Source organism: Hermetia illucens, chromosome 1, assembly GCF_905115235.1.
Source record: "Hermetia illucens chromosome 1, iHerIll2.2.curated.20191125, whole genome shotgun sequence".
NCBI lineage: Eukaryota > Metazoa > Arthropoda > Insecta > Diptera > Stratiomyidae > Hermetia > Hermetia illucens.
The window spans coordinates 44,437,223-44,459,990 of NC_051849.1; the positions used below are offsets into that span (position 1 = coordinate 44,437,223).

The 22,768-nt window shown below is 42.1% G+C and overlaps 1 protein-coding gene across 4 annotated transcripts in view; it reads right to left on the reverse strand.

Moving 5' to 3' along the window:
• LOC119646545 (NADPH oxidase 5) overlaps nucleotides 1-22,768 on the reverse strand; it is a 103,561-nt gene that overhangs the window by 21,578 nt on the left and 59,215 nt on the right. For all 4 annotated transcript variants that reach the window (XM_038047020.1, XM_038047019.1, XM_038047018.1 and 1 more), the window contains exons 3-4: nucleotides 5,646-5,740; nucleotides 15-126 (exon numbers count right to left, since the gene is read on the reverse strand). In XM_038047020.1, coding sequence (XP_037902948.1) covers nucleotides 15-126; nucleotides 5,646-5,740 — 207 coding nt within the window. The remainder of the gene's footprint in view (nucleotides 1-14; nucleotides 127-5,645; nucleotides 5,741-22,768) is intronic.

The following is a 22,768-nucleotide window of genomic DNA, read 5'->3' on the forward strand; positions in this document are numbered from 1 at the left end:
CAAGGTTCACTTACCCCGGGTGCATTCCATATTTCACAGAATTCCTTGTACGTAATTTTTTCGTCCCCACAGATCACATAAGCCACAGACTCGAGCTGTTCGGCAAAGTCGATCTGCTTGTCTTCCCTGAAAGAGACAAAAATGCATAATTAGAATGTGAGTATGAAGATACAAATTCACTTAAAACCACTTTATGCTGAGGTCAATGAAAGGAACTGTTGACGATGTATTGATTCAAATGCCACCTGCTTATGAAGATTAAGTATGAAAGTTCTGCATTCTCAACTGAATCAGGACAACCGCAATGGTGCAGGTTAATAAACTTCAATCTTGCTGCAGAATAGCTTCCCAGCAGGATAGCCGTTTCAATAGTAACAAATCACATCTGATACCTTTCCGCTGTTCAACCTGGTTCTTGTACCTTTAGTGAAAATAATCCAAAAAAAAGTGAACTAACTTCTCTAATTTTTCCAGTGCATCGGAGCGATCTAGTTCGCGGTCAATAATATCTTGAATTAGATAAGAAATGGTACTAGCACCTTGGCCAGTAGATCAGGTAATCTTATCGCTCATAAGAAACCTACATGCGAATTTCAAAAACTTGCCTTCCATAGTCGCCACCATACACTGTCCAGCAGCTGTGCTCAAGGAAGCCCGGAGGATGCTGGGTACACGACATGAAATGTAGCCGATAAAAGCCTAGAACGAAATTTCTCAAGATCTTTATCTTGCGCGGCCCAGCGAGAGGATAAGTATCAATGGCGCTGGAAATCCGCGCGCCACGGTCATCATCATCATCGCCGTGCTCCTTTCTTGCAGGCCAGGGCGACTTTAATCCCATTTTAATTCGCAGCATGTTTGCCCGGCGATCTTTTTCTCATAATGTTGAATTACTTTTCTTCGTCTTGGGCATCGTTTTATCTTTTTTAGATGTCGCGCGATAGCAGCATGTCGGTATTTGTTGTTGTTGCCGCTGAGGTAGACATGATTGCAACAAGTGCAAGAGCCCCAAAGAATGTTAACAACGTGCAACTACCATTTTACCTGGTTTGTGTTATTTAGTGAGTCGCACAGAACAAGCACTTTACATGATTGTAGGAAGTTGGGAAAGGTGATGCTGCACGTCCAATTCAGCCGGGATGACAAGATGCGTCTGGGGAGCATAACAAATGTGCGAAATTTGTAGGAACAAGTAAAAGGACTTTAGAAGTGACGACGACCTTCTGGTGTAGTCGCATAACCAGAGATTTATTAGTCTTGATTGGTTGTTCCGCTAATGGTGTCACACCGGATGGTAAGAAACTGCAAGAATTTTTCAGAAGTGAACTAGTTTTGTCACTTTTCTCTAATTCCCCAACTTGCATTTGATTGTCCGAAAATAATTGCAAATTGGGTCTGTCATGTGTATCTGGGTATAATCCTGGATCTGAAGCTAAATTAGAGATCGAACATAGAACTTCGCGTTAAGAGGACTTGTATAGGCTTTTATACTTGCCAGAGGACCTTTGCAAAGAAATGGGGTCTCCGGCCGAGGATGGTCGGTTCTCCAGATGAATACACCCATTCTTTGTCCCATCCTAACGTACGATACTATTGTATGGTGGTAGGCACTGAGCAAGAAGTACGATAGAATGAATCTTAATAGGATTCAAACAACCGCGTGTGCAGGTGCTATCGGGGCTCCGTAGTACTGCCCGGCAGAGTACTCCTACACCTTTTTCCCTGGACCTCAACATTATATACGTTGTAGCGTGTAGTGCTGTCGGACTATGTGAGTCTGGATGCTGGACAGCGAAACCCTACGGCCATAGTAGCATCTTAGATGGGAGCTCTAGGAATATCCCGCGGAGGTGGTACACGCGAACTTCACAAGAAACTTTGCAGTGAGCTTTCCAACGAGGGCAGATTGGAAGACCTGCGGCTATTACATAGTATTCTTCACCGACGGATCAAAGATGGTCTCTGGAGCAGGTGCAGAAATTTTCTCGGATACACACGACTCGTACGGTCTCCTAAGATTCGGAAGTGTATTCCAACCGGAAGTACTGTTGATACTGCAAACCTTTTGAAGGCTGGCCATGATCTCAGCTGCAAGCATGACATCGCCATTCTGGCCGACAGCCAAGTGGCCATTAAGGCCTTATACTCAGCGGCGACATCCTTCAAACTGGTGGGGTAGTGCAGAAACGCGCTGGCAGTCTGGGCGGTATGACCAAGGTCACCTTCCTCTGGGTTCTTGGCCATAGGAACATAGAAGGGAATGAACGGGCTGACTGACTAGCTAGACGGGGCTCTGCTCGAGGCAGTCCTTTGGTGGGAACAGTGTGTGTCCCACTTGCGACTCTCAGGGGTGGATCTATCAACAATATTTAGCAGCCGCGGGCCTCATATAGCGAAGATTTACCACCTGTGCTAAGTCAAGGAGGATTTGGTCCGCTTATAACAAAATTCGATCGATGGTCTGCACGGGGCACTATAGGCCTATAGGGAACCATACCGTCGGACTTTGCATACTCTACAACTCGCATTGCCGAAACTGTGAGGAAGAGGTAGAAATCTTCAGGCACTTCGTTTGCACTTGCCCAACTCTAGCTAGAGTCAGACTACGGATACTAGGGAAACCATTCTTTGAGGACCTCAAAGAGATCTCTCGTTGCAGGGTGAAGGAGTTGTTTTCTTTCGTGAATGCACAGCCTGACTTTGAAGATCTGAGTCGCTGGACTCTGCCTCCTTGCACTTATCATAGCAGTTATGGTTTTCGGAGTTTTTCGCATCAAAAGGCGCACCACAGCCACAACGGCCATTGATACCTACCTAACTACCTGGGGGTGTGAAACGTAAGTTCGGCCGGTGTTATTTGCACAGTGGTTTGCAGATTATGCCCTTGGTTTTTAATTCAGAATGCAGACCGTCATTACATCTACTTGTTTGTAGTCCGTTAGCATGTGATTGACACCTACTGCAAAACTTCGTCCTACACAATGTAAGACATGGTACAGTGCAGTTTCATGAAAATTCTACTATTATTAACTAAGTAAGTCCAGAGGGGTGCTTTGTTGGTTGATATTATTTTATTTTAATATGGTTGCCATTCACCCCTTGGTGGGGTTTAATGCTTTAACCACATCTACTGATATGTTTTAACCCTCTGGGTTTATTGAGACGGTCGCATTCCTTCTCTATTATTTAACAACAAGTGCTCGTGCGACGACCCACTCGTCGGCCATCTTGAGACAGTGGATTCCATTTCATGGCGTAGCCTCCCCTCCTCACTGTCTGACCTATCAGATGAGGGTACCCTGGTGACACTGGTGGTCACTTTCCATGTGCTGTGTGTGTGTGTGTGTATATGGTGGGGGAGAAGCTGCCGCTTCTGAGCACTCAGGCCGTGTTGGCCCATTGTACTCGCCTCCCCCGTCTAACGGAATATTCCGGATTCGTTAACGTATCGCAGGATTTCTGTTTGTGGATGTGATGCTACCCGTCGCAATTGGAGAACATCGGCACCAAAGATCTGATGCCTGATGCGTCCATAGGCGGGGCATTCACATAGAAAATGCTGCGTGGATTCCGCTTCCTCATTACAGGAGGGATACGTATCATCTTCGGTAATTCCTATTCTGAACATATGCCCAGCTAGTGTGTTATGGCCTCTCAGAATGCCCACAATACACCTGCAAGTCCTCCTGCTTTTCGACAGGATAAACTTTGCGGTACGTATGTTCGGTTCTGGCAGGAAAAGTTTTGTGTGTCGAGCAGCATTTAGGCTCTGCCATCTGTCATTATGGGAAACTTGTTCCCTGTTTTTGAAAACAGATTTAGCCAATGCTACTGATACTCCAATTGCTGGCTCCGATCCCGGCATATGGGAAATTGACCCCTCTTTCGCTAAAGCGTCCGAGATTTCATTTCCCTCTAGGCCACAGTGACCAGGTACCCAGAGTAGTTCCACCGTATTGAATCTAGACATACAGTTCAAACGGTTTCTGCATTCCTGAACGATTTTCGAGGTGATCAAAGGACTGCTCAATGCCTTCAATGCAGCTTGATTGTCACTGTAGATTGCGATACGCCTGACCTTCAACCGCTCGTCAATCATGCAGTTTGCCACCCTTAGGAGCGCATAAACTCCGGCTTGAAAAACCGTTGCATATTGCCCCAAAGGAAAAGCCCACTTCTCGTTTTTATTCGAGAGGTAGACTCCGGCTCCAGAACCCTCTTTCCATGTGCTACTCCCATATAGCAACCTAGAAGGAGCATAGGTACAGAAGAGTTTCAACTTGGTCTTGTTATTGAGGTAACTGCATTTCCCGATTTTAGACAAGGCAGTATCAAGAACGTCATCAATAACAAGAAGAAATAATATCGGTGACAAAATGCAAGCCTGGCGGAGTCTGCTTTGGACCTCAAATTCCGCTGAGATTTTACCTCGATGCATCACGAAATTTTTGGCGTCATCATATATCGCTCTAATAATATTAAATTCCACGCCACTCCCTGTTCACGTCATTGAAAGCCTTCTCAAAATTGATGAAGAGCAGGTGCAGGGAATATCTAAATGTCGCGCATTGTGGTCAGTGCAGGAGGATCCAGAGCAAAATCTTCCTATTCTTTGTCGATCAAGCTTTCGAGATTTTTTTTAATGCTTTTGAGGATTATTTTATTTATTATCTTCGCAATGGCACGCAGATACCCCTCTGATCGTCATACTCAAGACGGGTGCCTTTCTTTGGAATCTTAACAATCATCCCCCTTCTTCCACACTCCGAGAAAGGCCTCGGACTCCCAGGATTTTCGTATGAGTAGAAGTAGTAAATCTGCAGATGCAGCGATAAATAACTAAGCGGGGAGACCGTCGAGTCCGGCGAATTTACTTAGTTTGGGTGTATTGATGGAGGAGCAGTACTTATCCCCATGTTACAGTAACTGGCCATTTCATCCACAATAAACCGAACTTAGTAATAATTACGGGAATTATTATTATTAGTAAATTTATTTCCACACTATAGTTTAATTTGACTATGAAATGGTATTAATTTTTTTCTATATAATATTTTGGACTTTGGAGATGTTGGCTGAATGCTGCATGAACGATACGACATCTGGGTTACAAAGTTCCACGAAGGAACCTCGTAAGTCATCATCTTATATGGTGGTTCGAGTCTTCGTTCGTAAACAAACATGACTGAACAGAAGTATGAGCAGAATCGATCTTCTTCAAATTATCTTTTAACTTTTCAATATGAAATTGACTATCCTTCAATTAATGGGAGATGCGGTTTCTGGCATTGACTCTGGTTTAGATTCTTACCCATTATGCTGCCTTATTTCGTCAATGATTATGACAATAAGTTTCTTGAATTGGGGTGGTAGCCTGAAAGCGGGCTGCGTAGCAACATTTAGCTGGCACTAGTCGACTCACTGATTTTGAGCAGAGGAAAGGTGACATGTGTTAAGTCGTCCTTGCTTTAGGTAACGCTTATCAATCATTTGCTCTAACATTCTATCTTAAGTGAGGATAATTTGTGGATTAATGAAATGAGAACTAGATACATACGTATGACAACCATGTTTGGGATTAGAAATGAATAAATGAATTGACGGATGACTGTTATGGGACTCCTGAGTTCCCCAAACTGACTTACGTTAGACGACCCTTGATGTGTTCTACCCATTTATCGTGTGCCAAATAGCCCTCGCCGTCTAAGTCGAAAAGACGAAAGAAGTTTTGAAGGAATTCCTGAAATGAATAAAGCGATGTTTTGATTAGCATTTAGAAATAAAAGGCCCGGGGAAACGCCTAAATTGTATGTGAAATCAATAACTTGGGTTTTGAAGTAACAGTTGCACAATAACCGAAAAATATTTTGCCTTTGTTACAGGGTTTCGTTACGTGTCATGTCGTTTTGTTTGTTGTAATATAGTTCCGGCTTAATAAGAATAGAAGATTGTTGGAAACCAAACTAATATTCTGAATAATTATGTAGACGATTAACGAAAAAAGTTTATTAGCAAGGATTATCAAATCTCTGAAAACGGTTGTAGCTATTGACACCAAATTTAATAAAAAGGTGGGAACTGTGAACGCTGACGCTAACAGTGAGTTACATCATTCTGCTCGAATTTAAGGGGTGTCCCCATACACCAAATATATTCATGTGGAGTGTTTAAGCGATTTCACCCGATTTTCTCCAGCAGCCGCATCTTTGGAGCTAGCCCCATGAAACCCAGTCTGCCTGCGCATTTAACCTCTTCCGTCGTTACGTCACATGCTATGCAAATGGCCTTTTTGGACATCACGAGATTCTTTTCCGCCATTGCATCAGCATGTTACTTACCAAATGGTATATTTGGCCTCGACATGACTTTCTTCCGTGTCAGCAATTCGCAGCGCAACAGCAGGTGTCGATTTGCCGCCAACAACCAAATTTATAATAATAAACAAGTGTTATTGTGTTGTGTACAAGAACACTTTCAAAGCAATGTGTAAACACGGAAGGGTCAAACATAGGTGACTTAAAGAATAGCATTACTTTTAATTTGGAGTAGTCAAAAAGCCTCTGAACAGAGCTAAAGTGTTCTAACCGAGAACACTTTATTTCGCGCGGTAATTACTTTAACTCGCTTATGAAATTAATTAGTAAAAACTGTTAAAAAGAAAAAAAATAGAATATTGTGCTTAGAAATAAAAGGTTTGTTGAAGTGGAGTCGCGAGTGTTTTCTTTAACTTAATCCAAGCCAATCAAGTAAGTATTATTCCTAACCTTTTAGCGTTTTCTGTTTCAGTAGTGTTTGATTACCCCATCGTTCCGAAGTTAAGTTTCGGCAACCCGGAACGAGAGCAACCACGGTCCTCTAATTAAACATCCAGGAGCTAGTGCGCGAGCTTGCCCAACGCCCAAGCAGGGTAGTTCACTGGAAGAGGCCGTTTAGAAGAACGCTGAAACATGGAGTATCAAATGAAAGGTTTCGATTAGTACTTTCCGAACCCGAATTGTGACATTTGTTGAAGGGGGGTCGAAAATGATCATTTTTGAACGGATCCATTCTCAGAAACTACCCAACCCAAATCTGTATATTCAGAAGGCTACCACTATATAGTGCCTAGGCTCCGAGACACTCTACATACCGATATCTGTTCAAATAAAGTTAATAATAGTATATTACAATAATTTTTAGTAATTGACTGTAGAATCCCCTTTAAGTTCAACCTAGCATCACCAAGCAGCAATGTAGGCCATAAGAGCATGATCCTACCAAGTTTGGTGGAAATCTCCTTATTACTAACAAAGTTTTAATAGGTCAAAGTTGCCCCTTCTTTGCAAATTCAAAACTTTGAATGTCATTATCACCCGAAAGTGTATATTCTTACATAATATATGCATATACTACGTGCTCCGTGCTTATGTACACTCGAATGTATTTATAAAAGAAATATACAAAAACTTTCATACTTGAAGCGTCCTGCTTTCGGTTTCCTGACATGTTTTTTTCAATTGCTTGTTGATAATTAATAAAAATCTTTCTTTTATACATATCTACCATATCACTCCTAGAGGACGGTCCTCTATTGAGCTCTATGGCAAGGTTTAATAATGAAAAATTGAATATTAAATTCACTCGGTTCGCTCCATTGTGAATTGTTTTTGAATCTTCATTTTTACAATAGCTTTTATCAATTTAGTATGCTGAACATTTTGATTATTTTAATTGTAAGCTATTTAATTATTTCCTTTTCTTTTTAATAGTTACTTAATTATTTACTTTCAGGTAATTGCCTTACTTTACTACTATTAACAAAACCTTATTAAAACCGATTCACTGTCTGCCTATCTGTCTGTCACACGCACTTTTCTCCAAAACGGCTAAACCGATCCGAACGAAATTTGGTGAACATATGGTAACTATCAAATCCCATGCATATATACATATAGTGAGTGACATAGATTTGGGTGTAGTTTAAAGGGGGCTCCCCATACATGTAAATCAAATATAGTCATGTGGGGTATAGAATGAAAGGTCTCAACTTTCTGAATCTGATATTACGAGTAGTTTTGACGTGAATTGCAAAGTGCGTAACTAAGGAGTTAAAATGCTCTCACTTAAAGTGAGACAGGACTCATTTTCGGAAACTATCCAACCCAAAAATTCAAACCAAAAATCAGGGTCATGCGCTCAGATGAAATCTAGGCCTCAGAATACGTCCCATTCCGATATCTGCTCAAACAAACTTACTAATAGTATATTACTAACTTTTAGAAATTGAATGAAAAACTCCTCTTAGGAGTAATAAATTGCACCGGCATAGAGGGCAATATCGTACATACGCATGTTTAACTTTACGCAAGTTTTATGAAAATCAAACTATTAGTGTCAAAGTTATAGCAGTTCAAACTTATTAATTTCGCGCGAAATTAACAGCATCCTAAGCCATACAAATATGATACTGATGTCATAATTAACGAGAATAATTGACATTTGAGTGAAATATTAAAATTCCATTCATGGAGAATATACTTTTCCCCAGCCCTTGTTAAGGTTTTGTGTAAAACAAAACCTTATTAAAATCGGTTTATTGTCTGTCGGTGACACGCATTTTTCTCGGGGACTGTAGCAGGGATTGACACCGAATTTGGTGAAAAGGTGTGAACTGTAAACACTCACGGGCACAGTGAGTTACATCTTTTTACGTCGAATTTAAGGGGAGGTTCTCATACATGCAAAAGGGGGTTTACATTTTTTTTTACCAAATATAGTCATGTGGGGTATCAAATGAAAGGTATCGGTTAGTACTTTCCAAAGCTGGTCTTAGTTTCGGCATTTGTTGGAAAGGCGGGGAGTTCGGGGGGTCGAAAATGATCATTTATTTAATGCGGCCATTCTCAGAAACTGCCAACCGAAAACTCTGAAAAAATCAAGAGGCCACTATATAGGGGTTAGGCTCCGAAATACCTTCCATGCCGATATCCTTTTAAATAAAGTTAGTAATAGTATATTACTATAATTTTCAGTAATTAGCTGCGGAACGCCCCTTAAGTTCCTAGCAATGTAAGCTATAATATATAGCTTGATCCTACCAAATTTGGTCGAAATCGCACTATTACTAACAAAGTTATAATAGGTCAAAGTTGTCACTTCTTTGGAAATTTAAGATTTGGAATGTTAATATCACCTGAAAGCGGATATTCTCACATAATTTATACGTATATCACGTAGTAGTGGGACAAATTCATACTTAAATGTCTTTAAAAATGAAATATACAAAACCTTTCATACCTGAAGCGTCCAGCTTCCGGTTTCCTGACTTGTTCTTTATTATTATTTTACGACAACACTTAGTGCCAGAAGAACTCGTGCGCTGGGTTCAATTGCTCTACCACGATTCGAAAAGTAAAGTTCGAAGTAGATGTATCAAAACCGCTTCGTGTCTCTGTTGGTGTTCATCAAGGAAGCGCCCTCTCACCACTCCTCTTTGTTCTAGTTATGGACACCGTCACACGGGATATCCAACGTCCAGCACCCTACACACTGCTTTATGCAGATTATGTTTTCCTAGCATCTAATAGCAAAAATGATCTCGAGCAACTTGTCCAAAAATGGAATGATCGCCTCATGCAACACGGTCTCAGATTGAATCTAAACAAAACTGAATTTTTGACGACCGATCCCCATAAAACAGTGGCGGTGATCTGCCCAGAACTGAGCGATTTAAACACCTCGGGTCAAAGCTATTAGCCAATGGAGAACTGCGTTATGAAATTGCTTCACACATTAACGCAACTTGGATAAAGTGGCGTTCCACAACTGGTGTTCTTTGTGATCGAGTATCAACGAACGTCTCAAATCTAAAATTTACCGTGATGTAGTCCATCCTTTCGCTCTCTATGGTTCTGAGTGTTGGCCGACTACAAAAGACAATGAAAGGCGTCTTGCGGTGATGAAGACGAAGATGTTGCGTTGGACTAGTGGCGTGACACGTTTTGATCACATCCGAACTGAGGATATCTACGATCGTTATGGAGTTGCATCCATAGTGGAAAAATTGCGAGAGACGCGTCTTCGATGATATGTCACTTGTCAAGATTGATCTAAACATGAAAGTCGATGGTAAACGACCAAAAGGCCGGCCGAAACAACGGTGGCTTGATACACTGGATAGGGATTTAAAAGCCTAGAGATTGCACCCAAATCAGGCATTCGATAGAGCCAAATGGCGAAACCGACCCCGCTTGTGAACGGGACAAAGGCTGAAGAAAAAGAAGATTATTTTAACTGTCAGTTATGTTTCCTCCACCCCTTTTTCCTAACTCTTCGTAAAGCTTACAGTATACACAATAGGAGCTCCTATTAGAAGGACCGGTAGATGCGGCGATAGTAACATCGCGAATATCGATCGTGGTTTTCTGATTTTATTGTTTGTTTTGTTTTTGTTATTTCAGATTCTGCTGCAATCCCACCACATATAAAAGACACATGACGCAAGAGGGACTGAATTGTCCAAAAGACTCTCTCATTCCCGAGCCTGACTAACACAGAAGCGTGTATGTACACTCAAATATTCTTACATAGGAAATACACAAAACTTTTCATACCTGAAGCTTTGAGCTGTAGGTTTTCGGCTAGTTATTAGATTTTTGGGATAACCTTGCCTCCATGGTTGATCTTACTCTACCCCTTCTGCTCCTACGTTCAATATACTCTACAGTTCAAAAGACAACAAACTCACGAAGGAACATCTCCAGGGATTAATCTCTAAGAACAGCCTTAACTCCTTTTGAACCCTCTTACCCAGATCTAGACATTATGAAATTTGATGTCCAAGCAGAACACCTTATATTTTTGACATACTGATTCGATTAGTAATATAAATTTTCCTTGTTTATTTCGTTGACACTGACCGTCCCCACATATATTGGTTATTCAGATGTTTTCCATTTGCTTACCATTCAGCCAGGGGCCTTGGAAAAATTACTCTATATGCGGAAAAATATGCAAGGATAGTCGGGCGTTTCCACCTTGATTTCGCTGAAACAATTGAAAGGGATGGACAATGTATGCAAGTTGAGCACAATGCTTCATAAACGTGGGCAATAGCCATATGTAATAATGAGCGTACGAGCATCTGATAATCCTTCAAACAGCATGGGTCCGATTTTTAGTGATAGTTCGTTGTTGCATTACGTTGTAACAACTGTGGCTTTTGTTAGGCTGTACCTATGGTACGTATGTAGTTTAGTCAAAATAGCACCCAGAGGCAAAGGGAAGAGAGTCGGGATAAATGTGTGTTTGGCTGTTGGCCAATAATGAAAGTGCGTTTTCTGTCAATATAGGCTAACAGCCTGCCATTAAGGGGGTTATCACGTGTGAAGGCCATTTTTTATCGCGTTTTTTAGAAATATTTTGTGAAGAATTGGATAAAGATACAAATACGAATTTCTCACTATAGATTCATTGATATCTTGAGCGTTTATAGTAATTTTTTCAACCTATCCGACACATGGGATGAGCCCCTTAATCCTGTTGGTGTCATCGTGGGTGGTATCGGGTACTATCTGCTAGTCCATCGACGCCCCCGAAGACAAACAAAACTCAGTAACAACGAGACGGGAGAGCGCTAAATGGGAAGAGCTGGTGTTTTCCATCATCAGGCCAGGTTTGAATCTGAAGTGGTCAGCTTGCAGCGGAGACTGCCACGAAGTGCGGAGTTCAAATATCTATTTTAATCAACTAAGATCTACAAACGTTCTGTTCCTCGGACCACTCTTTGTTTTCGGTAGGTACCCACAATCAAAAATCCATGACGGTTTTGTCGCAAGGGCTAACTGGCTCTGATAACCGAAAGCGGCTGCTGCAAGCCTGATGAGGGCTAGGTGGAAAAAGGCGGCTTCCGCCAGGCCGGGGGACTCGTGGGGAGGCTTGCACAATTTTCACCATAGACCCGGATAATTTTCACCCCGGGCCCCGTTCGTCGCATAACGTTCACCACGGGTCCTGATTTTTTCTCTACGACCTTGGGTTGCTGGTCTTGGTGGCTCCAAATATATGGATGATTGATGGACTCAGGGGACTAAGGTTTTGGCTGGTATGAGACCAATTAAGCTCTGAACCGAAGGCTTATCGCTCCATTTAATTTATATTAATGTAGTGGGACAAAAGGGAAATCGTTCTATTATTTGCATTTAGTTTTAATGTAAAGTAATCTATTTCGTATGCAAGATTATTGTTTTGAGGGAAGTTTCAAAAATACCGATTCCCAGGTACCTTTGAACTGTTAACATGACTGCGTGGACTAATATTTTTAATCAAGGATAAAAACTGAATTAGGACCGTTAACCAGGAGAGCCTACTCTAAAGCGATTGAGAACATTCTTCAACCGCAATAAGCTCCTAGAACTTCGACATGTCGACCAAGTAGGAATAAATTCTGTATTTCACCCAGATCAAGTGCAAAGTTGCCGATAAATCCTAATATATAGCGACACTAGGAACTCTACCTACTTTAAAACGTTTGCCGTCTACTAAGCCGCTAAAAGCGTGACTGTCTTACTGATTATAAATACTTTATAGGACATGTTACATAAAACATTTATCTCTTTTTCAGCCTAAATATTCAGTGCGGCTACAAATTATATGTGTGGCACGTAATGCGTCTAATGATTTACGACGTGCTATAATGTATATAATATTTCTTCTTCTCCGACAGCCAATCTACCTTTATGCGGATACTTAGTGCTATCGGCTTGACAGAAAACAAGAAACAGCGCTTCGTTTGCACTAAGATTTCCGCTCGCAAATGCATCTTTTCTTGCAACGTCGGGCACGTCATAACTTTTTAAAGTCGCTTATCTTTTTACGCAAAACTGAGCAAAAGGGCTTTTACCGTGACTTGCAGTTCAATCATCTTCTTGGCGATAGCTGCATCAACCTAACACTCTGTTATGCTGATATCGGGGTTGGGATAAGAGAAGATGCTGACCTGAAACATGGGAACTGCTGTGAAGATGCGGTCCATGGTTGGGCTGTTTTGAAAATAGTCGTCGTATTGAACGGTTGGGTGCAGATTTAAGTTGGACAGCTTTAAAAATGTATCTTAGATTTCATGATCGATTGATAGCTTTAATGCGGTAAGGTTTCTGAGGGTATGGTCACATGAAATGAAATTCTCATCGGTTTTTAAGTTGTTGTGGGGACACATAATAGAAAGATCCTTGTTTTCTGTTAGCCTGTCCGTCAATTCCGAGCGATTTTCCTAGTGATTTTGCAATGCAATGAGTATATGTTAAGTTAATTAAACTAAAACCATGATTGTATTGTCCATTCAATCTGAATTCATGACCCCACTCGCGCAAACACATAGTTCCTTAAGTGACCCGCGTAGATCCAACTGGTTTGCCTTGTAAGGAAGCGTTTATCTTTTGGCATGCTTCTCGTTCAGAGTGGCTTTATATTAATTAATACAATTATAATAATTAATTTTTAGAATAAAATGGAATCACTTTCCATTTGATGACTTTCGAGCTCCCTTAAAATCGTATAGACTCCTCCAGCTGGATATTCTGAGCCTATGAGAAGTGTGATGGACTGTAGAGAATACTCCTCTTCCTTTTAAGGCACTGCACTTTCGTTCTCTCGAAAGCCTTCCGGTATGGGATTGTTACTGCTGGCTTTCGTAAGGTACACGTAAGGCTGCAAGCCAGTTTCTGACAGGACTTTGACTGTGAGACCCTTCGTAAAGGTGGCATTTTGATGATGATGGGTGATCTGACTGCCAAGGTGGTGACTGATAATACATTAGTCTGGCATGATATGGGGACTCATAGTCTCGCTGATTATGATAATAACGCACGGGGCACAGTTCTCAGATTCCCATACATCTGTTTGTTAGAAGATATGGAGTTAACTTGAAACGAGGAGAAAACTGGGAAATACCAGATGAATTCCTGTCAGGATATACTGACGGCTTCTACACTGATGGCTCAAAAACAGAAAATGGTTCTCGAGCCGGAGTCTACGCTAATAAAAACGAGTGGGCTTTTCCTTTGGGACAATACACAATGGTCTTTCAAACTGATGTGTATGCGATTTTACGGGTGGCAACCTGGATAATTGACGAGCGGTTGAAGGGCAGGCGCATCGCAATCTGTAGCGATAGTCAAGCTGCATTGAGGGCATTGAGTAGTACTTTGATCACTGCAAAAATCGTTCAGGAATGCAGACACCTACTCTGTTTCTATAATAGATTCAATACGGTGGAATTTTCTGGGTATGTGGTCATTGCTGTGTAGAGGGAAATGAAATCTTGGATGCTTTAGCAAAGGAGGCTTCAACTTTCTCCCTGCCCGGACCGGAACCAGCAATTCGGGTGTCGGTAGCATTGGCTGATTCTGTTATTAAAAACTGGGAACAAGCTTCCCTTAATGCTGCTAGAAAGAGCAAAGTTCTCCTGTCAGAACCAAACAAATATATCACAAAGTTTATCCTGTCGAAATGCGGGGAGGACTTGCGCAAGTATTGTGGGCATTCTGACTGGCCATAATTCACTAGGTGGGCATATGTTCAGAATAGGAATTATCCAAGATGATACGTGTCCATCCTGTAATGAAGAAGCGGAATCCACGAAACATTTTCTATATGAGTGCCCTGCCTATCGACGCATCAGACATCAGATTTATGGTGCTGATGTGCTCCAACTGCAGCGGGTAGGATCCCATCCACTAACGGAAATCCTACGATACATAAACGAATCCGGGGTATTCCGTTAGGCGGGGGAATCGAGTACAATGGACCACTAAGGTCTGAGTGCTCAGAGGCTTCGCCTCTCCACCACTTCAAACACACACATAGGGGTAGATGAATTTCCTAGAGTTCAATCCGAATTCCTGCTAGACACTTTAAGGCCTACTTTCTCAGAATGGTTTCGAAATTAGAATTGATCATATCATTACCGACAAGCACTGCAGAGATCTCCAGAGTGGTGCCTGCATACCGGATGGAGGCAGCTAACCTATAATATGGACTTGGAAACCGAGCTATTGAAAACATTATCAAAACCCTCAACAGACGAATTCCCGTTGAGGCAATTCTGGTGAAGTTCCTGACATAAAAAGAATAAGGAACCCTCGAAGCGGCAATAATAAAATCTAATGTTAACTTCGAACAAACCTCTGGGTTTGCTCGGACATTGGGTTCCAACTGACCGACTCCGTACAGGCAATCAGATTGGCCATTATACGATTAGTAGTAGATTTAGGAGTTATTTCAAGAGAGGTTTTGATATCGGCCTCGAAAGGGATCACCCTTTGATTGTCGCTTACATTCGCTCGCTTGTTGCGTCCGCGATCCATCAAGTTCAATATCGACGGTTTGTACGATCCTGCTGTAGCTCAACAGCGGGAGAGTTATCTTGCTGATCGGGCGCCAGGTACCCTGAAAAGCCGTCTGAGAATATCATGGAACATTGGACGTCATTGAAAATGCTCTTCTCTCGGGTGGTGCACAGGTCGTCGGCTACGACACGTAGGTGTGTCATAAGATCGGGCTGGATGTGGAATCGTAGAGGCCGATTGATGAACCAAGAACCGAGAACAATCTCGGGAAGTTCAGTAATAATTTCAGGAGTGTATACTGCATCACGAAAGAGCCTGCATGTTGTCGCAAATCATTCGATAGTCCTTTGAAGGACGTCAACGGTTGACTCCTCATCCACGCTGAGAAGCAGCTGAAGCTGTGGAAAGAACACTTCACTTCAGTCCTCAACCGTATCACATCCGTTGAGGTTCCGTCTCTTGTAGGTGCAACGGTAAGTCACCGCTACATGCGGATGCGGACTGTTCCTGTAAGCAGAAGAGAAATTATCTCTACCAGTCACGCACTTAAACGGAGTAAAGCCGGTGGGTTCGGCCGTCTCCGCGCAGAGCTATCCATCGCTGCACCTGCAGTTACTGCAAATTTGCTACTTCCACTTATACGGAAATCCTAGGAATTCAAGATTTTTCCCAGAGAGTGGAAGAAGGAGATGATCGTTAAGATTCTAAATGTGGTAATAGGAGGGTATCAGCAAACTCTTTGCCGTCGCCAAAATGTTATCTGAAATAATCCTCGAACCCATCAAAGATCATATGGAAAGTTTGAACGATAGGGAGTTGATGGGTTTCCGCTCCGGATCGTCCTGCGGTGACCGCATCACCACCTCACGGATCATTTTGAAACAGTGTGCGGAGTATTTATCTCCTCATTTCACATGCTGTATCGAGGTTAAATGTCAGGGGAATTTAAGGTCTACCAGGGTTACTTCTTGCCACCGATATTATTTTTTCTGATTATCGGTGGCGTTCTTCATGCGGTCTTCCGGAGGACGTGGAGGAATTCAACGGACGATGACATTTTTCCTCAAACACCTCGGCTATGCTGATGACATATCTTTGCTCTTTCGCCACTGTTGCCGGGTCACGGACCTTGGCCAAACGTCTCTGAATTTGGAACGAGAGGCAAGTAGAGTGGGATGGAAGATAAACACGAACAAAACATTCTAACGAATACCGTACCATCTCTATCTGCATTAATGGGCAGAGCATCGAAAGCGTCGATCAATTTGTTAATCTAGGAAGCGTGAATTCTGGCGACCGCGAACTGGATGTTGGCCGTCGTATTAACATCACCAGATCCGATTTACCGTTTTGTTAAAAATCTAGGAGTGCAGTTATCTCAACACTAAGATCAAGTTGCGACTATTCTGTGCTAACGTTCTTTCTGTGTTGCTATATGGAATTAGTATATGAAAAGTGTCCGCCACTTTCACTCAAAAACTCAAAGCCTGTGCCATTGACTGTTTGAGACGTATCATCGGGGTACTCTCGTCTGATACTATTTCGAGCAAAGAACTTGGTCGGCGCCCAGGCCTGTCATCGGTGGGCGATGTGATCGGAATAAGGAAGTGGTAATTGCTTAAAGAAAGCATCGTTTTCCAATCTGTTGGAAACCTCCGGGGAGGAAGGCGGGGCGGCAACCCTGTCGGCTAAAAGAAAACCAAGTGGCCGAGGAGAACCTCCACGTGGTGGCACCGAGAAACGCTGTATCGCATTGGCTTGCCGCCGTGATGCAGTTGGCGAATGCTCCAAAGCTTAATTATGGCGATCAGACCCGAGTCTGCATAGGGACTCATCTGAAGTGGTAATTGGCCACGAAAGCTTACCAGGGGTATACTGGTACCATGGGAACCGGGTAGCCCCTGGACTCATATACTTCGGGAGAATTGTCGTATATGAGTACAACTCGGTTGTTTGCGGTTGGCCCCTACTGGGAGCTTCATGGGGGTTGCTGGTGATCCTCAAGCGAGAAGACACCTTCGGGCCTCGGCGTGGTGTTGCGTTTCAACACGGGTGCCGTACTCCTTAGTTCGGTAAAGATTTAGGTAGGTCTTGCATCTGCTAGTATGAATGCTAAGCCATGCACTTGGTATAGACTGGTTCCGTTGTTGTTTGTCTCAGAGGGGCTCTGATTATGGTCACAAAATCCATCCTTGTCTTAAGAAGACCGTAGGATTAAGTCTCCAAGACAGGTGCTAACGTTAAATCCTCAAGGACTCACTGTGCAATTGTGGTGGTGCTTGACCTGCAGTCAAAATCCTCTCAGAAACCAGTTACTACGTCGCCTTGCGGTAGCCGCCAGTAACAATCCGACACCAGATTCGTGTCAGCTTTATGGTGGTTGTATTTGTGGTCATATCGCTGACAGAACTCGTTGTGGGCTCAAGATTGAAGTTTTATAGTACAACTCGGGGGACGTACACCGTAATTGCAGTAAAGGTTTTATACAGGGTGCGGCAGCATAACTTTCTTTCTCCAAAACTCAATAAAAACTATTGTATGCATCGGAAAATATTTATTTATTTTTTATAATGTAGGTACATGTCTAAAGTTTTTATTTACATTGTTTTGAAGATCAAATCTGTTAGGTGACGTCCCCCATTCTCCATACATTGGGTAAACCGATTTCTGGCGTTTGTCATGACTCTTGTTAGCATAGCAGGTGTTATGTTGGCAATTTCTTCTTGGATGTTGGTCTTCAAATCTTGTAGGGTTCTTGGACGGTTCACATAAACACGGGATTTCAAAAAACCCCATAGAAAAAAATCACAAGGGGACAGATCGGGAGAGCGTGCCGGCCATTCCAAATAGCCTCTAATTGAGATAAGGCGCTCTGGAAAGTGTTCCCTCAAAACAGCCATCGATGCTCTTGAAGTGTGTGCTGTTGCACCGTCTTGTTGGAACCAAGTGTCCCCCAAATGCAAATTTTCTAGCCGTGGGAAAAAAAAAATCTGTAGCATGTTTACATACCGGTCCGAACTCACTGTCACTGTAACCTCATTTTCCTCAAAAAACCAGGGACCAATAATTCCAGCTGAGGAAATTGCACATTACACTGTGACTTTGGGTGAATGCAAAGGCTTTTGATGCAATTCTCGAGGGTTGGTGTCAGCCCAGTAGCGCATGTTTTGTTTGTTAACCGACCCACACAAATGAAAATGGGCTTCATCGCTAAAAAAAACAATAGCACCCTCGGGAACGCCATCAAGAAGAAGCTCACATGCGTTCATCCGAGAATTGAAGTCACGTTCTGAAAGTTCCTGAACTATCACCATCTTATAGGGATGAAAATGAAGATCCTCACGAAGAATTCTTCTCACAGAACGATCGGATAGTCCAAGGGCAGATGCGTGTTTGCGCGCAGAACGCCGTGGCGATCGCAACATTGACGCTCTCATTGCTTCAATGTTCTCAGGTGATCTAACGGGCCGAGGGACTCCAGTTCTTCCTTTTGTCGCACTTGCAGTTTGTCTGAATGTAGTGACCCATGTAACAATTGATTTGCGGTCTGGGACGGGAGCCAACGGGGCTAAATTAAAGCGATTCCGAAATGCACGCTGTGTTGCAATAACCGAACATCCGCTTGAAAAGTAAACCTCAACGGCAAAGGCACGCTCCTCACTATTCCAACGCATGATGACGACTGAATCGGGTCGGGGCAAAACTTTACAGTATCCCCTCTTGAACGAGACCACTAGCGCTCCGGTATGACATCAACTAACTGAGTGGCGCGCATTTTAAAAATGGAAGTTATGCTGCCGCACCCTCTATAAGCCTCTCATCAACTAGTATGAATGCGGAGCTTGCACTCATTATAAATCAGCACCGTTGTGCCAGTAATGGTGCGGTTCTAATTGAGGTCTTCAAATCAATCTGGACCTTCATGGTTTTTTTCCAACCGGGTTTCAGATCCATTTTCGTGCATTATCATCATACTATGCAATAAGACCCGGTAAATGTTGCACCTGACATGAGGAGAACTGAAGTATCCAAAAGGACCTTCTCATATTGCTCTGTCCTTTTTTCCGCTTTCGGAGTACCTCTGCCCCCGTGGTTGGTTCTAATCAACTCATATGAGCATTTGGTCAATTCCGAGAATTGCGACGATACGTACTGGGGAAGAAGGATGGGAGCCCAGAATGACGTAAGTATAGTTTCCATTTGGCAGCCATTTGTGATTTACTTCGACAACAATTGCATTTAGGTGCGGAGAGACCTCAGGACCTCTATTTTGTGGTATAGCTTTGCTCTCGTGATTTGGGATAGTCAGCTATGGTTGATGTTGTTCTTCTTGTGTCTAGTGGAGCATACTCAAAGGATAAGTTAAAGAGCATAATAGGTAGTCTTTCTCTTTGTCTATTGGGTTGATTACTTCTGTACAAAACAAATTGCCTGCTGACCGTGCCCTGGTAATGTTGACGCTGAACAAGACAAGGCATTGTTCACCTCCCAAGAATGTAATAAAGATGAATATGAAAGGGAAATTGATGGGTCAAGTTCAACACCGAATTCTGGGGTTCATCCACCTCATCTAGAATCATATAATAAACTATGATTTCTACATATGCTTGAACAGATTTCTTCCAATGAATATTACAAAACTAGTCAATATGAGCTCAACTGGAAATAAAGTTTAAAAGGTAAGATAGGCTCAAAACCGTTTGTAAGTCCATCTGTTGCCCTGCCAACCTGATGTACCTTTCTGTTTTTATCTATTTATTTATGAGCCGTATATTTTCGCACCTAGTCACTTACTTATCGGCATCATGAAAGCTTCTTTTGGAGACACTGTTTTCAGAGCAGGTTTCCACGATTCTGCTAAGTATCTCTTTAAGATGCATTTACCTACGTGCGCAGTGCAAGTGAATGCAATAAAATGCATACCTTCTTGCGCATAATTTAACCAACATAAAGGCCAACGGCTCATATTGAGAAAAATATCTAAATCAACTTTTCGAGTCCAGTTGTGCGAATATAGATTAAGAAAATATGGAAAATCGAAATGAAGATAAGATCGAATTCAAGAAAATTTAATAGATTTCAAAAGATGCTGCCGAAGAAAACTGTTCTTGTTTCAATGACTATTGGTATTCATAGAAATATGCAGTTTGGGGTAGGTGGACACTAAATTACAATTTTAGCTCCGTGCAACGGATTAAATTAGAATAATAGATGGTCATTGTTAAAATAACTGATTCTTTTAATAAAGTCAAGTATTCATGAGTGTAACATAAATATCGCATTTACCGTCACAAGATGCCAACATGTAGCTGGCTGTGTTTCAGCGGTGAATCTCCTTGACCGTTTCTAACTTTCAGATCAATGCAAATATAAAATCTGCTATTAAATGGCTCTTGTGAAATTAGTGCACCATCATGACATAATGGAAACAAAAACGCTAAATTGCACAATTAGAACAAGATCTCTTGACTCGGATTCCGCAAGTGGTACTTGAGGGCTCTCTTTCTGATTATGCCCAGTCAGCGGCACTTGTCTGTTGACCATATTTGTAATTTTAGTATCCACATACGAACTATCAGCATGCAGATATCTTGGGCCACTCTCAACTATCAGATGTAATTATTGCATTTTATAGTCAGGATTGCCAATCGCCTTTCGATAGCATCGATGCAATTAATAGCAACAGGCACGTAAGGTGGAAATCTAGTATCCCCCGAAGACGGTGCGAGGGGAAGTAAAGCGGCTTTTGGTGGCAGCTTTCTAGCAGTAGCCGCAAATGGAAGCAACAAAATTATTTACCGGTAAACAAATTATAGAGACGATGAACTATAATTAACATGATACAGTAATGCTACGGCTTCAAATTACAAGACGTATATTTCGCCATTCATGGTTTGACCAGGCTCCATGAGGGTTCCAGCCCCCAGTTCACTGAGGAGAGCCTTGATTAGTTGAGTTTAGTTTAGCCTTCGTGCCATCTGTAATATTGACTGAAGACAAATAGGTACCTTCAGCTTTTGCTTTATGGGGGTCTAGAATGTGAGGATGAATTATGGGCTCTGGATTTTATATATGCATTTCTATGATTTATAGCTCAACGCAATGTATGCAACTGCAGCCTATTAAAAACGAACGTCGTTGGTGTCCATGGCTTAAGAGAATCTATATTGTATATCTTGTATGCATTAGGGAGCTATTTTGATGTGTATCTTGTACGTATCTAGATAATATATTGTTACACATGTACCTTGTATCTAACATAAGAATTTGCTTTACTTGGAATACATGGCAATGGATTTGCAATAAAAGTGTTTTTAGACTGTTAACTAAAGTTCAAGCCTAGTTTAATTCGCTGGCAAAACTCTGTTAGATAACTTTGAGAGTTTCAATTATTGATTACAGTTTTGAGCAAGGAACACAGAAAACAGTCTTTGCAAGCCGCTGCTCCGAAAGACCAGTTGTAGCTCCCCCTCAGTCCCAAAATTTGCACAGGTATTTGGTAGGTTTCGTATTCATGATGATGATTATTACATGTGAAATTTGAGTAGATCGTTAAATCAGCTAAAGGTTTGATTATTCACCTTACCTTCACCTTTGTTCAAAGTGCATGCATAATCTACTTCTCAGAGGTTATTGCTTGATTGAACCAAGAAAACAGAGGACGCGTCTAGGTTCTCGGATAGGTTTTTCAGTACAAGATTTCGGAGTCATTCATTGGAAGCACCTTAATAAACAAATATACTTTTTTTTGCAAACAAAACCTTAAAAAAAATCGGTGCAATGTCTATCCGTCTGTCTGTCTGTCGGTCCGTCTGTCACACGCATTTTTCTTAGAAACGGCTGTACCGATTAGCATGAAATTTGGCGAGAAAGTGGGAATTGTGAACGCCCAGACATGCGATGAGTGATACCCTTCTACGTTCAGGTTTGGGGGTGCAAAAGGGAGGTGTAAATTTTTTTTCACCGAATATGGTCATGTTGAGTATCAAAGGAAAGGTCTCGATTAGTACTTTTCGAAGCTGGTCTTAGTCTTGAGATTTGTTAGAAAGGCGGGGAGTGGGATGGGTGGAAAGTGATGATTTCTTCAATGGACCTATCCTCAGAAACTACCCAACCGAAAATTCTAAAAAACAAGTCGGGAAACCGGAAGCTTGACGCTTCAGGTATAAAAGGTTTTGTGTTTCCCTATGTGAGGAGCATAACGTAGTTCTCCATTGGCTTATGGCATTGTCCCGAGATATTGAAATCGCTCAGTTCTGCCATTTCCAGAACTGAGCGATTTAAATATCTCGAAGGGCAGGTTACTGCCATTGCCAGAACTCAGCGATTTAAATATCTCGAGTCAATGCTATCAGCCAATGGAGAACTGCGTAATAAAATTACTTCATGCATCAACGCAACCTGGATGAAGTGGTATTCCACAACTGGTGTCCTTTAGATCG